This window comes from Diceros bicornis, chromosome 31, assembly GCF_020826845.1.
Source record: "Diceros bicornis minor isolate mBicDic1 chromosome 31, mDicBic1.mat.cur, whole genome shotgun sequence".
Lineage (NCBI taxonomy): Eukaryota > Metazoa > Chordata > Mammalia > Perissodactyla > Rhinocerotidae > Diceros > Diceros bicornis.
This window is the reverse complement of record NC_080770.1, coordinates 1,315,976-1,335,408: the sequence shown is the minus strand read 5'-3', so window position 1 is coordinate 1,335,408 and position 19,433 is coordinate 1,315,976. Positions and strand designations below refer to the sequence as shown.

The 19,433-nt window shown below is 53.4% G+C and overlaps 1 protein-coding gene across 3 annotated transcripts in view; it reads right to left on the bottom strand.

The window, feature by feature from the left end:
* The window catches only part of DEAF1 (DEAF1 transcription factor), a 35,014-nt gene that overhangs the window by 1,571 nt on the left and 14,010 nt on the right, over positions 1-19,433 (bottom strand). For 2 of the 3 annotated variants that reach the window (XM_058526105.1, XM_058526107.1), the window contains 5 exons: positions 18,038-18,164; positions 16,780-16,908; positions 15,960-16,088; positions 13,749-13,996; positions 2,748-2,837 (listed from right to left, as the gene is read on the bottom strand). In XM_058526105.1, coding sequence (XP_058382088.1) covers positions 2,748-2,837; positions 13,749-13,996; positions 15,960-16,088; positions 16,780-16,908; positions 18,038-18,164 — 723 coding nt within the window. The remainder of the gene's footprint in view (positions 1-2,747; positions 2,838-13,748; positions 13,997-15,959; positions 16,089-16,779; positions 16,909-18,037; positions 18,165-19,433) is intronic. The other variant, XM_058526106.1, reaches the window with a different exon arrangement.

Below are 19,433 nucleotides of genomic sequence, written 5' to 3'. Positions count from 1 at the left end.
GACTTCATCAAAATTAAAAACTTTTGCCCTGCAAACAACACTATTAGGAAAATAAAGAGACAAGGCACAGACTGGGGGAAAATATCTGCAAATCGTATACCTGATAGAGGAACACAGAACTCTCTATGCTCAATAAGAAAAGAATCCAATTTAAAAATGGGCAAAAGATCTGAACAGACATTTCCCCCCAAAAGATATACAACTGCATAATAAGCTATAAAAAGATGATCAGTCAACATCATTTGTCACCAGGGAAATGCAAATGCCAACTCCCTGTGACACGGCTGCACACCCACCAGAACGGCTGTCATCAAACAGACAGTCACGAGTGTTGGCGAGGACGCAGGGAAACTCTTATATGCTGCTGGTGGGAATGTAAGATGGTGCAGCCACTACCGAACAGTTTGGAAATTTCTTAGAAAAGTTAAACATAAATTTTCTATATGACCTAGCAAGTCTACTCCCAGGTACCTAGCAAAGACCAAAACATACAACCACCCAGAAACCGGTACATGGATGTTCCCAGCAGCATTATTCACAATCATCAAATCGTCCAAACAACTCAGATTCCATCAACTGAGGAACGGACACGCACGTGGTCCCTCCACAGGGTGGAACATCACTCTGCCATAAAAAGGAAGCGCTGACACCTGCTCCGAGGCGGCTGGACCCTGAGGACTTGCTGAGCGAAAGCAGCCAGATGCAGGAGACACCTGCTGTCTGATTCCTGTTACGTGAAATACTCAGAAAAGGCAAATCTCTGAGAAAGAAAGGAGATTCGGGGTTCCCAGTGGCTGAGGGGGAGCTGAGGGGTCTTTTTGGGGTAATGGAAAGTTCTAAAACTGAATTGTGATGTTGGCACAACTACAAATTTACTAAAAATTGTTGAATTGTACCCTTAAATGGGTGAATTTTACGGTACATAAATTATACCTCAATGAAGATACAGAACACACACGTGTGCACACATACCCCTCAAATGGGATTTGTAAAGAAAGTAAAGTCTGCAAATTAAAACCCAAAACAAGTCATGGTCCTTGTCCAACTCGTGAAAAGTTGAGCGACATGAACCACCTTCCACGTCTTCTGAGGAGCACACAGGGCGATAGGGGAAGCCGGGGCAGGCAGCACCGGAAGGCGTGAGGGCAGCATTCACCATTTATCACAAGTAGCTGGGCTTGTCTCTTTCAGGTCCTACTCATTTTGGATCACTTGTGCTCATTTTGGATACAATATGAGAATTATGGTTTCTGAAATTCATTTTATATCAGTTTAAGTAAATAAAACCCAGAGCATACTTCTTCATCAAGGCAGCATGTCAAAGGCGGATGAACTTCACCTAATGGAGGGAAGAAATGGATCTCTGTTGACAATTTAACCCGCCTGGTTCGTGAACAGAGGGCCCCAGACTGTAGCGTGCCTTCACACCAAATACCACCTGGCTACAACAACTCCATCAAGAAATAAACCCAGGAATCTTCCTGTGGCAGTTCAAACTCAGGGAAGATCTACAAGCCAACCCCGTTCAGATCACAGCGCCAGCACAGAGCCCGTCCCTCCCAGCCACTGCCACGTCTTAGCTGCTCCTCTCGCAGCCCTGGGCACACGCCACAGCCTCGCAACATGCAGCGAGACAACCGTGGATGCCTTTATCTCAGCGCACAGCCTGGACTGAAACTTCAGGGGAAAGCAGACTCCTGGTTCTATTTCCTAAGTCTCCAGCACCCAAGACGGGCCAGGGCTTAAGAGCAAACCTGGGGGGCAGGTCTCACCCCCACAGACGCACTTAGAGGCCGCAGAGCCCTTGGGGTTCCAAACGCTCTCGCCCACTCTCAAGGGCCGGCAGGCAGGTCCCCCGGGGTCCTGCAGGATGCGAGGACACACTCATTCCTCATTGTCTGTCTCCCCACGGCACCCCAGGAAGCCCTCAGGCATCCAAAGACCCCAGAGGTGGGATGTGCCACGTGCCCCATATGCTGGCCCACCTCCCGCCTGACACCTGCTCCTCCTGAGGGTCTCTGCTGAGAATGGAAGAGGCTTCAGGAAGCCACCACGTGGTGCACCCCTGGCTGGGGAGAGACTGTATCCACAGACGCAAGCCCACCTTGTCGAGGCAGCGTGGCGAGGCCAATGACTAGGTGTGCACTGTTCGTCCACCCAGCACCCTGCCTTTTTAACTTTGGGCAGTTTCTAATGGGCACAAAGAAGAGAGGAGGACACAGCAGGGCCCGCGCTCCTGCACGCAGCCCTCACTCTGAGTAAGCGTGGGAGAAGCTACAACAAGCTAAACTAGCAAGCGCTCCTCTAGAAAATCTGCCCTTTCACTTCCTTAGAATCAACGGCCGAATAATGGAAACAGAGACACGTGTGAACAAGCAATGGGACTTCACGATCTATGACGAGGCGCCCGGGGCTGGGAAGCACTGACCATGACAAGGTCAGAAGCCACTGCGCGCGGCGGCCCCGACCCCGTGCTGCGGCAGCTCGGAGCAGGGACCCCCGTGGGAACAGGGCTCCGGGGCCTTGCACGGCCACGGCAGACTGCACGTGTGGCTTCACAGGGCTTTAACGGGGCCTGCAGGCACCACAGGGGGGCCGATGCCCAGGGGAATGGGCCGCAGTGAACCAAAAGCGCTGCTGCGGAGGCAGGGCCCCGCCTTCCGGAAGGAGCCTGGGCGCTGCAGAGAGGCCCCGGGGCGCCCGTGTGCAGCCTGTCACGGCGGAGCGGGGGTGGCGGAGCACGCTACCTTGCGCTGGCAGAAGGTGGAGCAGTAGTTGACCTTGTGACAGCCGGTGCACTCGCTCAGGGCCTCGCGGCCGCAGTTGACACAGGACTGCTGCAAGAAACACACAAGAGCGTGAGCGTGGGGCACCTGCGCCGTCACCCGAGACGCACCGTGCAGCCGGGGAGCTGCCCCATCTGCCTGCGGACGCTGACGCGCGCGTGCCCATCCCCAGGGCTGCCGGACGCACACTCCCTCTTCCTCTAAGGGGGCTTGCACTCAATGACTGGGAAATTTGTCCCACGACCACACGTAACCTTTTCTCCAGATCTCAAATTTCATCTCCACCGAGTACAGAAACCAAACCTGGGAGTAACAGAACTTTCAGCCACCGAGAACATTTCCCAAGCGTTTGTCCAGGCCCTGGAGACGGCCCGCTGGGCCCGGCCGCCGGGGGCCCATTCGTGGGCTCTCGTCAACCGCTGCCCCTAGGCTCCACCCCCTGCACCCCCCAGCCCGAGCTGATCCTTGTGGGGCACCGAAGTCAACGTTTTGTGTGCTTTGTCCCTAAATTACACGACCGGAGCTTTTTCAACCCACTGGGGCCCACACACAGGTAAGGAAAGCCGTCCGCGGTGGGCCTTGGCGGCCTGACTATCCAGGAGCTGTGAGCTCTGCTGTCAATTCTCTGAGGTGGAGACACGTGCCAGGCCCAGGAGGGGCCCAGGTGAGGCCCGGCGAGAACACCCGGCAACCCTGAACGCAGGCGGGGCCTTTGCTGACGGGTCATCGGGTCGGCGTGTGACAGCACAGACAGGTCCGACACGCCTCTTGACAATCCTACCAAATCCCACGTCCACCACAATTTCTGCATGTGTGTACAGAAGAGCAAACTGGTTCTAGTTTCTGTTCTGAATTTCAGCTTCCTTCTTTGCAAAATGTCGTGTTTACTGTGACTAACATTTTTCCACCCATAAAACCACGCCCAGTGTGCACTCGCTCACTTCAGAAAATGTGAGTGTTAGGCAGACTCTGAGGGACGAGCTCAGTGCCCCAGCTTTATTTGTTTTTTTAATAGGTTTATTTATTTATTTTTTTTGTGAGGAAGATCAGCCCTGAGCTAACACCCATGCTAATCCTCCTCTTTTTCCTGAGGACGACTGGCCCTGAGCTAACATCTGTTGCCAATCCTCCTTTTTTTCCCTTTTTCCCCCCAAAGCCCCAGTAGGTAGTTGTATGTCATAGTTGCACATCCTTCTAGTTGCTTTGTGTGGGACGTGGCCTCAGCATGGCCGGAGAAGCGGTGCGTCGGTGCGTGCCCGGGATCCGAACCCAGGCCGCCAGTAGCGGAGTGCGCAGTGCCCTGGCTTTAAATGACAAAGTCTGTACCACAGACAGAGGCAGCCAGGGACAGCGAAGGTCTGGCGCAGCTTGTGGCATCCCAGGTGCGAGGCTCCGGGCTCCACACAGGGAATGGGCACAGGGCGGGGGGCTCGGCGGGAGGGCGCCCGGCGCACACTGAGCCCACACAGCACAAGCCTTCGTCACCGTCCTCGGGGGCTGCGAGTCCTCTGGTGTCACACTTGTCCCTCTGACGGCCGAGAGCACGCACTCACCTGGACCTCCCCTACTTGTGCCCCTCACACCCAGCACGGTTCTTGGAATACAGTAAGCACTTAATAAACAGCTTTGAACTAAATCAAGAGCCTGCCATAATGAATGAGACCTGACGGGGCTGGCGCCTCTCTTGCAGAGTAAGTACTTTCAACCCCTCGGGCCTTCCCCGACACACCCTTTGGGAAAATTATCTTTTAACAAAAAATACCCTGGAGTATGGATCAGAGTCAGACACAGCAGCGTGAACTCAGCTCCATGCACAGGGACAGAGGGCCAGGGACGGAAATACTGAGAGCGTGTCTGTACACACGTCTCTGTGCTGCCGGCTGAGGCCCAGAAGCCACGACACCCGGGGGCAAGGAGCACCCCCGCCCAGATCTTGGTTCCTCAGACCGTCCTCCAGTGAAGGAACCAGGGCCCCTTGGAGAAGCGGCTGGATCAGGGCCGGGGCCGGAGATGCCCAAGGTGGGCCTGGAGCTCTTCCAGCGCCAGAAAGGAGGGAGGTGTTCAGAGACACGAGGATGGGCGTGGACACGGGAGCCAAAGGGGCAACCATGTGAGCACAAGTAGCACACGTCTAGGTCAGAGCCCCACAATAAAATACATACAAATGAGCCCACCCCGATACAAACAAAGAAATGGACAAAAGACAACTCTCCCATGCAGAAGATTCCAGAAATACTCCTAGCTCCCCCCATCCAAGAGGAGTGGACCAGCTCGGGGACCAAGTGTGGGGAGGGGAGTCACTTTAAGGGGAGAAACCTCTGGGCCCACATACTGCCTGTGATGCCCCCCAAAAGGTATATGCTGAGCCTTTGGGTACTGGGGCCTTTGGGGGTAGATGGGGCCATGAGCCTGGGGCCCCATGCCAGGATTAGTGCCCTTACAAGAGAAAGAAACCAGAGGGCTCTCCCCGATGTGAGGACACGGTCAGGAAGAGGCCTCACCCGCACCCAGCCCGCCTGCAGCCTCCGCTCGTCCCCCGGGGGCCGAGAATAAACACCTGCTGTGGCAGCTCAGCTGGCCGAGCCAGGGCCCGAGGCGAGGCCCCTGCACGTACCCCTCCTCCCTTCTGCACTATGCTATACTTACCTCTTAAAAGGGAAGTTAGCAAGATCAGAGAAAGCCTGAGAAAGGGCTAAGAGACACGGACACAGACCAGGGGAGGAGAGATGGGGCCAGAGCAGGCACACCAGCCCCAGGCTAGACCTGCAGCCACATGGCCAGCTTCTGCCGGACACCATGCCCTTGACGGGGAAGGGCATCTGCTCTTCTGCCCTGTTTAATCTCTGCAGAGCTAATTACAGACACACGAATGCAAACACCCCATGATTAAAACTGGCAAAAATCTCCTTAATAGTTTCAGCTGGGCTAAACTTGATTTTTAACAAAGTCCCAAATAAAATGTCAGAGCAGGCAGCCCCAAACCTTCCCCCCCCGCTGCTGCAAGGGCCTGCGTTCTCACTCCAGGAGCTCACGAGGGCGGCTTCGTGCAACCTCTCCCTGATTCCCACAGCCTTCTCCCGTCCTGTCTTTCTCTCCCACGCCCCCCAGCACTCTCGGGAAGACACAGTGGAAAGCTCCCTACAGGATGTCTCCAGTCCAGCAGTTGTCAGTGTCTGCCTCTCCAGCCCTGGACTCTTTCCAACATTACAATCAAATAGAAGTAGGACTTGCAAATAACAGCATTGTGATGGCATAAGAGCTTCTTCCTGTGCTCCAACGGTAGAGGCTCAGGGAACAGAGATTCATGGCCATTCTGGCTGATGCCGAACTTTCTCGTCACAGCAAATCCCTCAGCAGAAAGCCACTCAGCACTCTCCGCGGGTAACAGCCTAGATGACATGTGTGCCCCACTGGCCTCCTCGCTCCTCTTCCCCACGACCCACACTGTCCCCAGCCCCCGCAGGCTGCTCCTCACCACTGTCTCAGCGGCTTTTAGGGCCGTGGTCTGAGTCCCTTCACTGGCACGCCGCTCACGTCGGAGCCTCAGCAATTCCGACCACCCTGTAGGCCCCGTGAGCTCCCTGGAGAGTGGAGCTGGGGTCATCTGCTCTAACTGGAGTCACCGTCTCACAGGGACCCAGCGCCCAGGGGCTGGGTCATCACGGAACCACAGTGATCAGAGCCATCGCCCCTTGTGAGAGAGGTTCAACACACCATGCTGAACACAGTAACCCTGTGTGCAAGCAGGACCGTCAGCCTGGTCACCCCGAGAAGCAGGGCTTCACACCACCAGCACACAGACGATGAGACTCTGTGTCCAAGCCGCACAGCGTCCACCCCGGCCGGTGACACTGACTGACGGGAACGGACGCATGGCACCTGGCCTCTTACAGGTTATGTGCTCGGCCTTCATAAGATTACTCGAGAATGCCACATCCTGCCGACAGCTTGGGAGGACACGCGCGCCTGTCACAGCTCCAGCCTCTCCCAGAGGCTCAAATGGGGGGACGCTGGCAGCGGGGGCAGAGGAGGCTCAGGCTCGGCCCTCTAACTAAAAGGCTTAGCATTCTTCTACCAAAGAGGGGATTTTGAGGATAAAAGGATTTCATGTCGCATTTCTTTCTTAGAAATACATAAAATTACAAATAATATGCAAAGCCCCGCTTTCCAGGGGTGGAGAAGTCGCCAATCCAGCGACAGCAGATGTTCCTGCTGACCCCACAGCCCTGATGTCAGCACCCCTGCCCAGGGGCGGCCTGGTGATCAGGCCAGGGACAGAGCCGGGAGGCTAGGGACAGACTGCCACCTCATCATGTGTTTTGGGTCACAGGAATTCAGCTTCTAGACCTTTTAAATGTGAAATGAGGATGAAAGTGACTATGAGCTCATCGGCTGTTCCTCTGCGACAAATAAAACTCACAGCTGACTCACAACATTCCCCATTTCTCCGAAAGTTACCAAGATACCGGATGAGGCTAGAAATACTCCAGTATGTTTTAATCCACTTTCGTTTTCATCCCATGTCTCATTTGGAACTTTCACTGAAGGGAGGAAATGTGTCTAAACTATAAATTTTACTCTGTGAAAGAAAGGTCCACAAAATTGGCAATGAAAAATGTAAAACTGAAAGTCAAAAATATCGTCCTCTTTCATTTCCTTGCCAGCACGAAGTTCAGCTTTCTGTACAGCCAGTGCCCCGACCCCGAGCTGCCCGCCCCATGTGCGTGGGGAGGGAGAGGCCCGGACGCTCCAGGCCTTAACGGGAGGAAGCCGAGGAGGGCGCGGGTGGACACAGCAGGTGTCCCCAAATGCAATCTCAGCAGCGGGGGGCTGCCCTCCACCAGCCACCCTGGGGAGGGGCGAGCATAGCCCAGGTCCCTGGCTGGGAACCCAGGGTTCAGGGAGCGTTCCAAGTCAGAACACAAGTGACTGTTTTCCAGTTTACGCTTTTGCGTACAACCTGAATTAGCGAGACACGTCAGACGCTCCTTCCTTTTCATCCCCTAGACACGCCCCGGGCAGCTGTGCGGAAACAGGCTTCTTTACCTGAAGGAGGGACCAGCCAGGGAGCTGGCAGCTGTCCCCTGCACGGCCTGGGCCTCGGGGCACGCAGGGAACGGCCACACCTCAGGTTCCTGTCCCTCCCTTTAAAATGATCTCAAATCCCTTCTGATTCCAGGAGAAAAATCGCAAAAACCAAAAAGAAAAATGACAAGAACCAGCAACACTTGTTCAGTGACTAGGTACCTGCCACATAACAGGCGATCAATACTATTTACGGAATCAACAAATAACCTTAATTGTTACAATTACACTGATTTTTTTAAAAAGTGCTTTTTCTAAGGTAACATGAATAACCCAATTTTAAAAACAGGCAAAGGATCTGAAGATACAAACAGGACATACAAGTGGTCAAGAAGCAAAGGGACAGACGCTCAACGTCCTCAGTCGTCAGGGAGATGCACACCAACACCGCAGTGGACACCACTCCACACCTACGAGGACGGCAATACTCAGAAACACCGCGGGGAGGAACTGCAACCCACACACACTGCTGCTGGGAACGGGAAACGGTTCAGCCCTTTGGAAAACAGGTTGGCAGTTCCTCAAAACGTTAAACATCACGTTACCATATAACTCAGCAATTCCAAAACCCACAAGAACTGAAAACATACGTTTCTACAAAAAGTTGCACACAGATGTTCAGAGCAGCATTCTTCAGCAGTATTCACAATAGCACACAACGAAATATCATTCAGCCATAAAAAGGAATGAAATCCCAATACATCCTACAACATGGATCCACCTTGAAACATGATGCCGAGTGAAAGAAGCCAGACACGAGAGACTTCATATTTTATTTTATGACTTCATTCCTAGGACGTGTTCAGAACAGGCAAACCCACAGAAAGCAGATCAGCGCCTGCCAGGGCCTGAGGGGCGGGGTAGGGAGTGACTGCTAATGGGTCTGGGGTTTCTTTTGGGGGTAATGAAATGTTCTGGAATTAGACAGTGGTGGTGGTTGCACAAGTTTGTGAATATGCCAAGAACTACTGGATTGTGCCCTTTCAAAGGGTTAATTTTTATGGATGTGAATTACATTTCAATGAAGAAAAAATATTTCTGCTCTTTCATTATGCATATTAGGGATTTATCTGAAGTATACGATCAGAAACACGTGAAAATGGGAATGTGTCATAACAAGCAAGACGTCTATAACAGAAAAACCAGACACAGTTAAGTATTAAACGTCAGGACTGGTAAAATATTTATAACCTCAAATACATAGAAATTAAATTATCAAAGATGGGTTACACAACAGCATGGTACCACTTTTGCTACGTGTGTCCCACATACTATTCAAACACAAAAAGCAGGACTGCAGACCGACCGTTCTGGTAACGCCAGGGCAGCCCGTGTGGGGCTGACCCTCTCTCAGACAATTGTGGACGTGACACAAAAAAACAATGATTCAAAGGCTCAAAAGCAACTAAAAGCACACAGGAACTGGAGAGGATTCAACCCGAGAGAAAGGAATCAGCGGCCACGAAGAATGTGGGGGGCTTTTCCACGAGAGGTATGGGGGGCTACAACACCAACAAGGGGCCACGGTCATCTGGGCTGAAGGGGCAGTAAAAACCTCGGGCTTTCCAGTAAAACCTAGAAAAGCCACACCTCCCCAGATGCAGGACTAAGGAGGTGTCAGACCTGCCCTAACAAAGCATAATGACAGCCACCACAAGGTTAAGATGACTGGCTAGGAATTCAACCGCTTTTTCCAAGGAAGATAACAGAATCCAACACAAGTCAGAGTCTCTACCGTGAATAAACCAAAATGTCCAATAAACAACCAGAAATTACTGGACATGTGAAGAGAGGAAAATAGGATCCATCAGCAAGAGGAAAAGCAGTTAACAGAAACAGACCCTGGGATGATCCCAATGTTGGGATTAGCTAAGATTTTAAAAGACTATTATGAAAACGTGCAATGAACTCAAGGAAGAGATGATCGTACTGAGTAGCCAGCTGGGGAACAGAAGCAGAGAAAAGGAAACCACAAGAAGAACGGAGTAGATTTTCAACTTAGCTGCCTCTCGGCAATGCAGGCAGCATTCACTGTTCTCTGCGACAACACAATCCTCGGGCATCTCTCCTTGCACGTGAGCACGAGGGCACGCTTTCTCAGGAGAGGAGGGGGTGACACAGAAGGAGGGGCTCTCCTGCAGTTCCCAGCACAGGCCAGGGCTGTGTGGGTGTCAGGACACCCAGTGCAGCACTGCCCAGCCACAGCCCAGGACACGGTCCCTCTGCAAACCTGCAGCCTCGGTCTGGCAATAACCTTCCCGCAGCCCCTCACACAGAAACCAGAGCCCCTGCGTGGTCCGAAGGCTTCCTGCCCGTGTTGGCGCCCGGAGCCCCTGGCATGCCCGCACCATCAGTTCCTGACTGCCTGCTCCCCCAGCGACACCAGAGGGTTGCCTTTCGCTTGCCCAGAAACTCCAGACCAGCAAACTTCTCTGATATCCTGAGAACCACACCTTCTGCCTGGGAGATGGAGCCCCTTCCTCGTGCTCTTCACTGGGTACTTTCCATCAGACCTAGCGGGCCATGTAGTTTCTTGTATCCTATAGTAACTCTCTCATCATAGTTGATGATTCTTTAAACTTTCTGTTTAACCTACCATTTCTAGCTCCTGACTGGACTCAGAATGCTAAAGAACCAAACAGAAATTCTAAATCCAAAATTCTAAATCTAGAAAGCACAATAAGTGAAATGAAAAATATACCAGAGGGGCTTACTGGCATATTGGAGACCAAAGGAAGCCTCTGTGAACCTCAAGACTAAGCAATGGCAATTATCCAGTCTGAACAAGGGAAAGGAAAAGGATTGGGAACCAAAGGCCAGAGGCTCATGACCCACAAGGCACTGCCAAGCAGTCAAGACACACAATACCTGTAAGTGAAAGGAACAGACGGAGAGACAGGGCACAAAGAATATTCATAAAAGCAGTGACTGAAAACCTCCAAACTAGGGGGAAAACCAAGATGAAGATCCAGGGAGCTCAACCGTGTTAACGTTGTCTCTTCATTTCTGCATCTCAACGCCAGAACGTGCCTGGGCCCTGTTGACCCTGGAGGGGCAGTGAGCTAACTCCCGGAGACAGTAAACAACTCCCGGGAGCTCGCCGTTCAGATGTAAACCAGCCAGTCCAGAGCCCACACCCCGACCTCCTCCGCTACAGGGCTCTCACACTCCAGGCCAGTGGGCTTCTGCCCTGATCACCCGGGACAGGTCCCAACAACCAGGGACAGCCCCTAGGCCCCAGGGCCCACTGGCCAACCCTAAGCCTGCTCACCCTGCTGGGTCCTTCCCATGGAAACCACAGTGAAGGCTCTTGCCCAACTTTTCCCTGCTCCCTCTGCCTCCTGACCGACCTGGTGCTTCCTCAGGTGGCCCGGCGTGGCCCAGTGTGGCCCCGCGTGGCCCAGCGTGGCATGGCATGCCTCTTATTTCTAGAGAACTGCGAGTGTAAACTTCTTCCTCGTGACTGTCATCCTGTATCTGCGTCACTTAGCCCACCTGAGGAAAACAATTCCAGACACCCATAAAACATCAGCAAACCCAGGAAGCTCAGATGTGAAGAAAACCGCAGCCAGGCACCTCGCAGACAAACTGCTAAACACCAAAGACAAGAGAAATGCTTGAAGCACCCAGAGGGACGTTACACGTAGGAGACAAAGAACACAGACGACGGCTGAAACCACGGGGACGAGATGACAAATGACATCTTCAAAGTGTTGGAAGAAACAACGGTGACGACTCGGAATTCTGTTTCACTCGAAAATGTCCTTCAAGAGTAAAGGTGAATGGGGGCTGGCCCGGTGGCACGGCGGTTAAGTTCGCGCGTTCCACTTCGGTGGCCCGGGGTTCACTGGTTCTGATCCTGGGCACGGACCTACTCACCGCTCATCAAGCCACACTGAGGCGGCGTCCCACATGGAAGAGCTACAACTCTACAACTATGACACACAACTATGTACTGGGACTTTGGGGAGAAAAAAAAGAGGAAGATTGGCAACAGAGTTAGTGCAGGGCCAATCTTCCTCAAAAAACAAAAAAAGAAAAAAAAAAGTAAAGGTAAACTAGAGACATTTCCAGATAGACAAAGGCCGAGAGACTCCCAGCCAGCAGACTTTACCACAAGAAATGCTAAAAGGAGCTCTTCAGGGGCAGGGGAAAGATTTGAACAGCATATTAACCACACTACTAAAGGCCTCCCAGGACCCCGTCCAATAACTAAGGAAACCTTCTCAAGTGTACGTGGAATGTGCACCAAGATAGAGCATGCACTGGAACATAAAATAAGTCTTAATAAATTTAAAAGAATTGAAATTGTACAGTATATTCTCTAACCCAAACGGAATCAAATTAGAAACCAGTAGTGGTAATAAATCAAGAAAATCCTCAAGTACTTGAAAATGTTAACAGTCATTATCTTTGGGTAAAAAGATTACAGATTTTTTTTTTGGCCTTGATGCTTTTCTCTTTTCTATAAAATTCAGTGTTGAGTATGTATTAGTTTGGAATTATATTTTTTTAAAGTATTTTTAAATTATCTTTCTTCAACAGCAGAAGCAACATTTTTCTTCCTTGAAAACAAATTAATCACATATTGAGAAATCATTTCCAAAATTAAGAAGCTGAGAAGTTTTTCTTTCCTCTGATCTATAAAAATTAGGAGTAAATGAAAAAATTTTTTCTTATATAGATTTTGTACAAAAAAATCAATTTGACTTTTGTTTACAAACCGAGGTCCCCATTTACCGCAACTGAGAAAGCTCACGTGGAAACACGTCACTACTCTCCCATTGCTCGGCCTTCCATTGCCCACCCAGGATGCCTTCTCGTCCCAATTCTGCAACTCGCGGGGACTCCCAGGACCACCGCCTTCTCTCCAGGGGACTCTGACTCCGCGGCTCATCCTGGGCATCTCAGTGGCGGCCCCACCCGCACCCTCGGTCGCCTGGAGGGCTGCAGCCTCGAGGCATCTGAAGACCTTATAGAAAGAGAAGCCAAGGGGCTGAGTGACTTTTGTGCTGCAGGAACAAGAAGCTGCTGGAAAACGTCCTGGACGTGAAGCTTTGTCAACCTCGATGCCACGCACGGGACCCCACTTCTGAAGAACGCGCTGGAAGCCGGCAGTGAAATACCCGCGACGAGGAGGGCGGAGGAGACAGTCTCCGCGGGGCGCTGAGGTGCAGGCGGCCAGAGCGGGGCCACGAGGCTGCGCACTGGGGACGGGGGACGTGCACCTGCCCCGACAGCCATCACAAAGACCCACCAAAGGACGTTTCTCCAAACTTAACAAAGTACAAGACACACGGCGACTGCACAACGACACCCTGCAAGTGTAAACAACGTCCACTACAGGCAAGCATGCAGAATGGCTGGTGTGTGTGCAACGGTTCTCCCTTTCGAAGCAAACCAGTCTTATTTATGCAAAATGCAAACACTTCACCAATAACAGCTGTCACTTATCTATAAGAAAACCTTAATATATAAATGATTCTTTTTTTTTTTTTTTTTGGTGAGGAAGATTGGCCCTGAGCTAACATCTGATGCCAATCCTCCTCTCTTTTTGCTGAGGAAGACTTGCCCTGGGCTAACATCCATGCCCATCGTCCTCTACTTTATATGTGGGACGCCTCCACAGCACGGCTTAACAAGCGGTGTGTAGGTCCATGCCCACAATCCGAACCTGTGAACTCCGGGTCACCAAAGTGGAGTGTGCGAACTTACCCACTATGCCACCAGGCCGGCCCCTATAAATGATTCTCTGAGTCCTCCTTTTCCAGGAAGGCAAGGGGCGGGCTCTGCAAGCCAATGTAAATAACGACTGCGGGCCACAGCAGCCAGCGGAGGCGCAACCACGGCTGGCATCTCTGCTTGTGCTAACCTTACCTCTTTCCGCTCTGCATCTGCCTGAACTCGAGCCTGGGCCACCGCGGCTTCCCGGTAGGAGCTGGCCTGCTTGGCTTGTTCAAACAGCGTCTTCAGTTGCTGTGCAGTATTGAGCAAGGAATTGACCATCTCTTCCAGGTACAGCCAGCTCCGCTGTTCTGACATCTCCAGCCCATTGACCACGGTGGGAGAAACGGCTTTGGTTGGGGTGGAGGGGGGCACCGCCAGGGCCGGCAGCGATGTCAACACTAGAATGTTTGAAGCAAAATAAAATAAGAAATTAACACATTTCCTAGCTTCAAAATGCCCTCCATTCAAAGTTCTCATCAGATGTCGGAAAGGCAGGTGGTGAAGTGATCGCTAGGCATAAATGGCACGTGACCGCCTCCGCAGACACCCCAGCAGAGGTGGAGACACCACGTGTTCAGAGCTCCACGCCCAGAACACTCCTGCTAAGGCCGCATGTGTGTACAGGCTGGAAGCGGGACGTTCTGTATGACACCGACAGACCGCAAGCAAAACACGCCCTGGGCAAGGTGCACGAAGCAGCACAGACCAGTGAGGGGGCAGGGACAGGTGAGGGAAGTGGCTGCAGACTGAATCGCATCCACAGTACACCAGACAAAGAACTCAAGTCTCCTGGCTGGTTCCGCTCACTAGGAAGTCCTCCCGGACGTCTGTGGTCACACACGGGAAGTGACTAAGGATACCAAGAGTTGGGTTTCTCATGGTTGGAGAGGAAAGTTACAAAGATGGAAAGGGAAGAAATGAGAATGAACCCTGTGGTTTTGGACGGGAAATGGAGACAGACCTAGAACACAGATGCACATGTGGGCGCACACATTCCCTGCCTCTGCCCACTGATGGCTGGGGCAGAGACACCCCAACAGCAACGAGTGCACCCAGTGTGTGCTGTTAAGTGTCCAACACCCAGCCTTCCAGGAAAATAACCCTGACTTGTAGCATTTGCCACTTTCCTGGTGTCAACACTCCACCAAGGCCTTTTTCCAGCTCCCAACTCGGGGTCAGTGGATGTGGGCTGGAACGAGACACACAGCGCTCGAGAGCCATGACGAGCAGCTCCAGCCCACTGCGAGCAGGGCCAGACCTCGGCTTTGAAACACCACGCCCCGCTAATGGGGTCAGGACTCCTGGAGGAGCCTCCAGCGCCTCCTTGTGCCAGAAATTAAGGAAGTGCTCCAAGAAAGATGAGGCAGAGAACGCAGCAGCAGTTCAAAGGGCTTCCGCTGGCCAAATCTGGGATAATCTGAGCATAAATAATGACACTAACAGGTTACAACACACTGAATACAACAGGAAACCACGAGGCCACACTGAAGAGAGTAAATGAGCACGCAGGTGGGCATGGGCTGAGGGGCGCCCACATGCAGACCCTGCTGGCCACACAGGGAGGGCACACCTTCATCCAGGGCCAGGCAGGCCCCCTGGCCCCAGCAGATTCACCAGGGACGCGGCATGGCCGAGGGGCTCACCCTGGGCCAGGGGCTGGGGCCGAAGGCAAGGTGTGGGAAGGAGGCAGAGCCACTGGTGAGCTTTCAGGATGGAAAGAGTCTGAACAGGCAAAGGGGACAATAATGAAACAAGTCAGCGAGAATGAGAAGGGAGGGCATGTACTACACTTATGACAAGTTTCTATCTTTGCTCCATTGTCTGTAAGGGAGAGAAACGTAAAAATACAAATGTCCACCAGCTGGGACGATGATGCTCCTTCAAAAAAGTCTAATGACACAGGCACGTGTCCAAAATCTGAAGCGAAGTGAAAAACCAAAATCCAAAGGCAGATGCAGTGTGACATCACCTCTAAGTCTCCGCGGGCGCGATGCCACGTCTGTGCCCCTACCCCTTCTCTCAGCAAACGTGAGTGCTGGAGCCGGCTCTGGGGCGGCGGGCCGGCCGGGGAGCGCGCAGCCTCAGGGCGCAGGCAGACGGAAGACCCGGCTTCCTCTGGAAGGGCCCCACAGCACTTAGGCTTCGTGGTCCACGGCCTCTCCGTGAGTACTCTGCTGTCACAGCCGAAGCAGCCTTACACGACACACACACTGACACGGGACCCGACTCACAAACACAGGTGACCCCTGATCCAGCACAGCAGCGGAAAAACCCCAAACCAACGGTACCTCACTCAGACCTTCTCTCACAAGAAGCATTCTGAGGCCACACCCTGCGTGCGGTGAATCCTTCCACACTGACCTATTTTGGGATGAGCGGTCGGCAGCGCTGCTTCTGGGAAGGGTGCTATCTGACAGCTGTCCTGATAGCCGGGGTAGTGGGGCTCCGGGTGGCCGACTCTGCACGGCGGCTGCACGCCGGCTTCCTGGACTATCGGAGAGAAAGGGGACAAGACGGCCTCGTGACCCAGCTGCTGGCTGCACAGATTTCAAATCTCAAACTGTCTACAGCTGCACCATCCAACGGGGTGGCTTTGGGCCCCGTGTGGCTACCGAGCCCTGGAAATGCGGGAGTCTAAACTATTGAAATGACAGTATTTGGGATATATTGGGTGAAATAAAACACAGTACAAAAGTTACTTCCCACTGTTTGCTTCTACTTTCCCAATGTGGCCGCTAGAATGTTGACAACCACACACCATGGTCACATGTTCCTATCGGACGGCGCTCGTCTAGAGCTGGGGTCCCCAAACTCCGTGAGCACTGTCAGCTTTTCAGGTTCCATGGTCTCTGTCACTCCCACACCCCTACCTGCCCCACACCTACCTGCCCCACACACACACCCCTACCCACCCCCCACACCTACCTGCCCCCCAACACACCCCTACCTGGCCCCCACACCCCACACCCGCCCCACACCTACCTGCCCCACCGCCACATATACCCTACCTGCCCCCCACACACACCCCTACCCGCCCCCCCACACCTACCTGTCCCACCCGCACATACATCTTACCCACCCCACACACCCCTACCTGCCAGGTGCCCGCACCACTCCCTACCAATGAAACGCCCCTGTTTGAGGCCCCTCTAAGTGCCGGGCAGGTGCTCAGACAACTTGCCTGTGGCTCCCGCGAAGACATCGCCCTGGGCCGGGCTCTCCGAGATCACGGCAGTGGCCTCCACGGTGGATGTCCGGTCAAAGGTCAGAGCGCCGGAGGTAGTGATCTGTCCTGAGGGGGTCACGGTGACTGGAAAGGCAGGAGTGCTTTTCACGGCACGGCCAGGCCCAGGCAGCTCGCCCCCCAGCACAGACCTCAGAAAGACCTCAGGAGCCTAGGGCCAAAGCGTGGACACAGCACACCACCCCCCCCCGCACACGTGCCATCCCCTCTACGAGGACTCATCACACACCGGTGACCCTGGGGGCCTGTGGGAGAAGACCCAGGGCCGAGACAGACTTCCCTACACACCGTTCACATTGTGTGAACTTCGAACATGTGAATGTACTGCGTCGGTGGGAGACAAAAAATGAAACTTAAAATAATTCAAAAACTACTTTGTAGTTTGAATTAAGAAAAGCATTTTCATCAAAGTTGAAGAAAAAAACATCCACTTCCCCACGCATTTCTGCTGCTCTAGCTCCTCCGGGCTGCCCAGCTCCCAAGGACACTCCTGCAGTTCGGGACGCTGCCCTGTCCGGGGTCGCCCTGCATTTACCACCCACGGGACTCGGGCCGAGAGAGCCAGCAGGGGCTTAGAGACACTTCTCCATAAATGCAAACAACTCAGATCCACAGTCTGACAAGCGCGTGAGTTGCTGATACACTTTCTCCATTAGGGTCTCTCCCCATCTCTAAATCTTTCCCGCCCACCGTGCGGTTAAAAAAGCCCGATTTTCCCTCCATTCTCCTGACCCCCTTGCCCAGACAACGGCAGCAGATTTACCTATGACGGGGGAGCATTTCTAAGACTGCTAAAACCAAAACTTTTCAAAGAAATCTTCATTCGGATGGGATTAACGCTGTTGCCTCTCGGGGGCCTGGGCTGGCTGGACTGACCAAGGACTAGGTCTCCTGGTCTCCACGCTCTCAGCGGGCTGCACCCGTTTCCCCAGGAAGGCCCCGTCGAGGGCAGGCTGAGGAACCCAGGGAGATGGGGAGGCCTTTCCTGAGTGTGGGCTGCACGCTCAGCACGAGGGAGACCCCCCGCCCGCCTGGGGCCGACCCCCAGGGGCACAGGCAGGGCAGGGAGGGAGGAGAGGGGGTGCTGACTCTCCTGCTGCGCCACGGCGTCTGCTTTCACCCGAGGATCCCACGGCCGAACGCCGTACGTGGAGACACACGGAGTAACGAGGGAGAGTGTCTCCCGGGAACTCACAGGTGGTGGCGGCGGTGGCGGGGAGCAGCGTGATGTTCTTCGGCGAATCCTTCTTAACCGGAGTTGTGGGCAGCTCGTTCTCCTTCTTGCGCCTTTTGTAGGGGACAAAGAGCCTGACGGGACCGCTCTGGGGGAGAAAGTGAGATGTATGGAAATGCTCGAGCGTGGACAAGGCCGTCTGTACTCTCGACTCCTGACCAGCGGACAGCCTCACCTTCCGGCTGCACAAGCAACACGGCGAGCTGCGCTCAACCATCTTACCTCTCTCTAAGGCCCCGATTCCTTAAAATGACAGAAATAGTACTTTCGCAAAGAATATATGACAAACAGTGCTTCAAACCAAGAAAGGGTATCGTTAACATAAGGAATTTTTAGGAATTCCTAGAAGACAGAAAACAAATGGGGACCAAGTGAAGGAGGAAGGAAAGGAGACCACAGCCCAAAACAAGAGAACATTCCAGCAGACGCTCCATCCACAGACACACAGGAAAGGAAGACGGAGTGCACTAATGAACTAAAGAGGGAAAACTCAATGGACCAGGGACCACGGAAAACCGAAAGTAACACAAGATCTCCCCTCGAAGGCCCCAGGGCAGCGGTTCACCACGCCCTCAAGGATGGGACAACCTGCCGCCTGTCGCCCAGCTCGGGAAGGACCACGCCCCATTCCTGTCGTCCAGCTCAGGGAAGGACCAGGCCCCAACTCGGTGCTGAGCCCCAGGGAGCCCGAGGCCATGCAGGCTCGCTGGCCCTCTCTGCTGCCAGTTAAATCTGCTGTGGAGCCCTCTTGTGAATTTTTCCTGCAGTTACTTTACTTTCAATTCTAGAATTCCCACTGGGTTCTTTTTTATAATTTCTGTCTCTTTATTGATATTCTCCATCTGACGAGACTTTGTCACCATAACCTCTGCCCTGGACTGAACTGTGTTCCCCCAGTGTCCACATGTGGGGCCTGGCCCCAGCGTGGCTGTGCTGGGAATGAGGCGGTGCCAAAGGTTAACTGAGTCCATGAGGGAGGGGCCCTGAGCGAAGGGACTAGTGTCCTTGTGGGAGGGGACACCAGAGCCTCTCTCCCTCTGCCACGTGAGCAGAGAAGGCAGCTGCCTGCAGGCCAGAAGGGGCCCCGCCAGGACCCCAGTCAGCCCCTGGACCATGGACCCCAGCCTCCAGAATGGTGGGAAGATGCTGACGGAGCCGAGCAGACCGACATCTTCCGGGAACTCCCTCCAGCTCTCGGAAGAGAAAGACTGCCCGGGAGCCTTTGTCTGTCCAAGCCCACACCTGGGCCTCTCACGGGCCATGTCTGCTGCCTGCCGCCTATCTTCTGTATGGTTCACACCTTCCTGCTTCTTTGCATGTCTCGTACTTTATGTTGAAAACTGGACGTTTTGGGAAT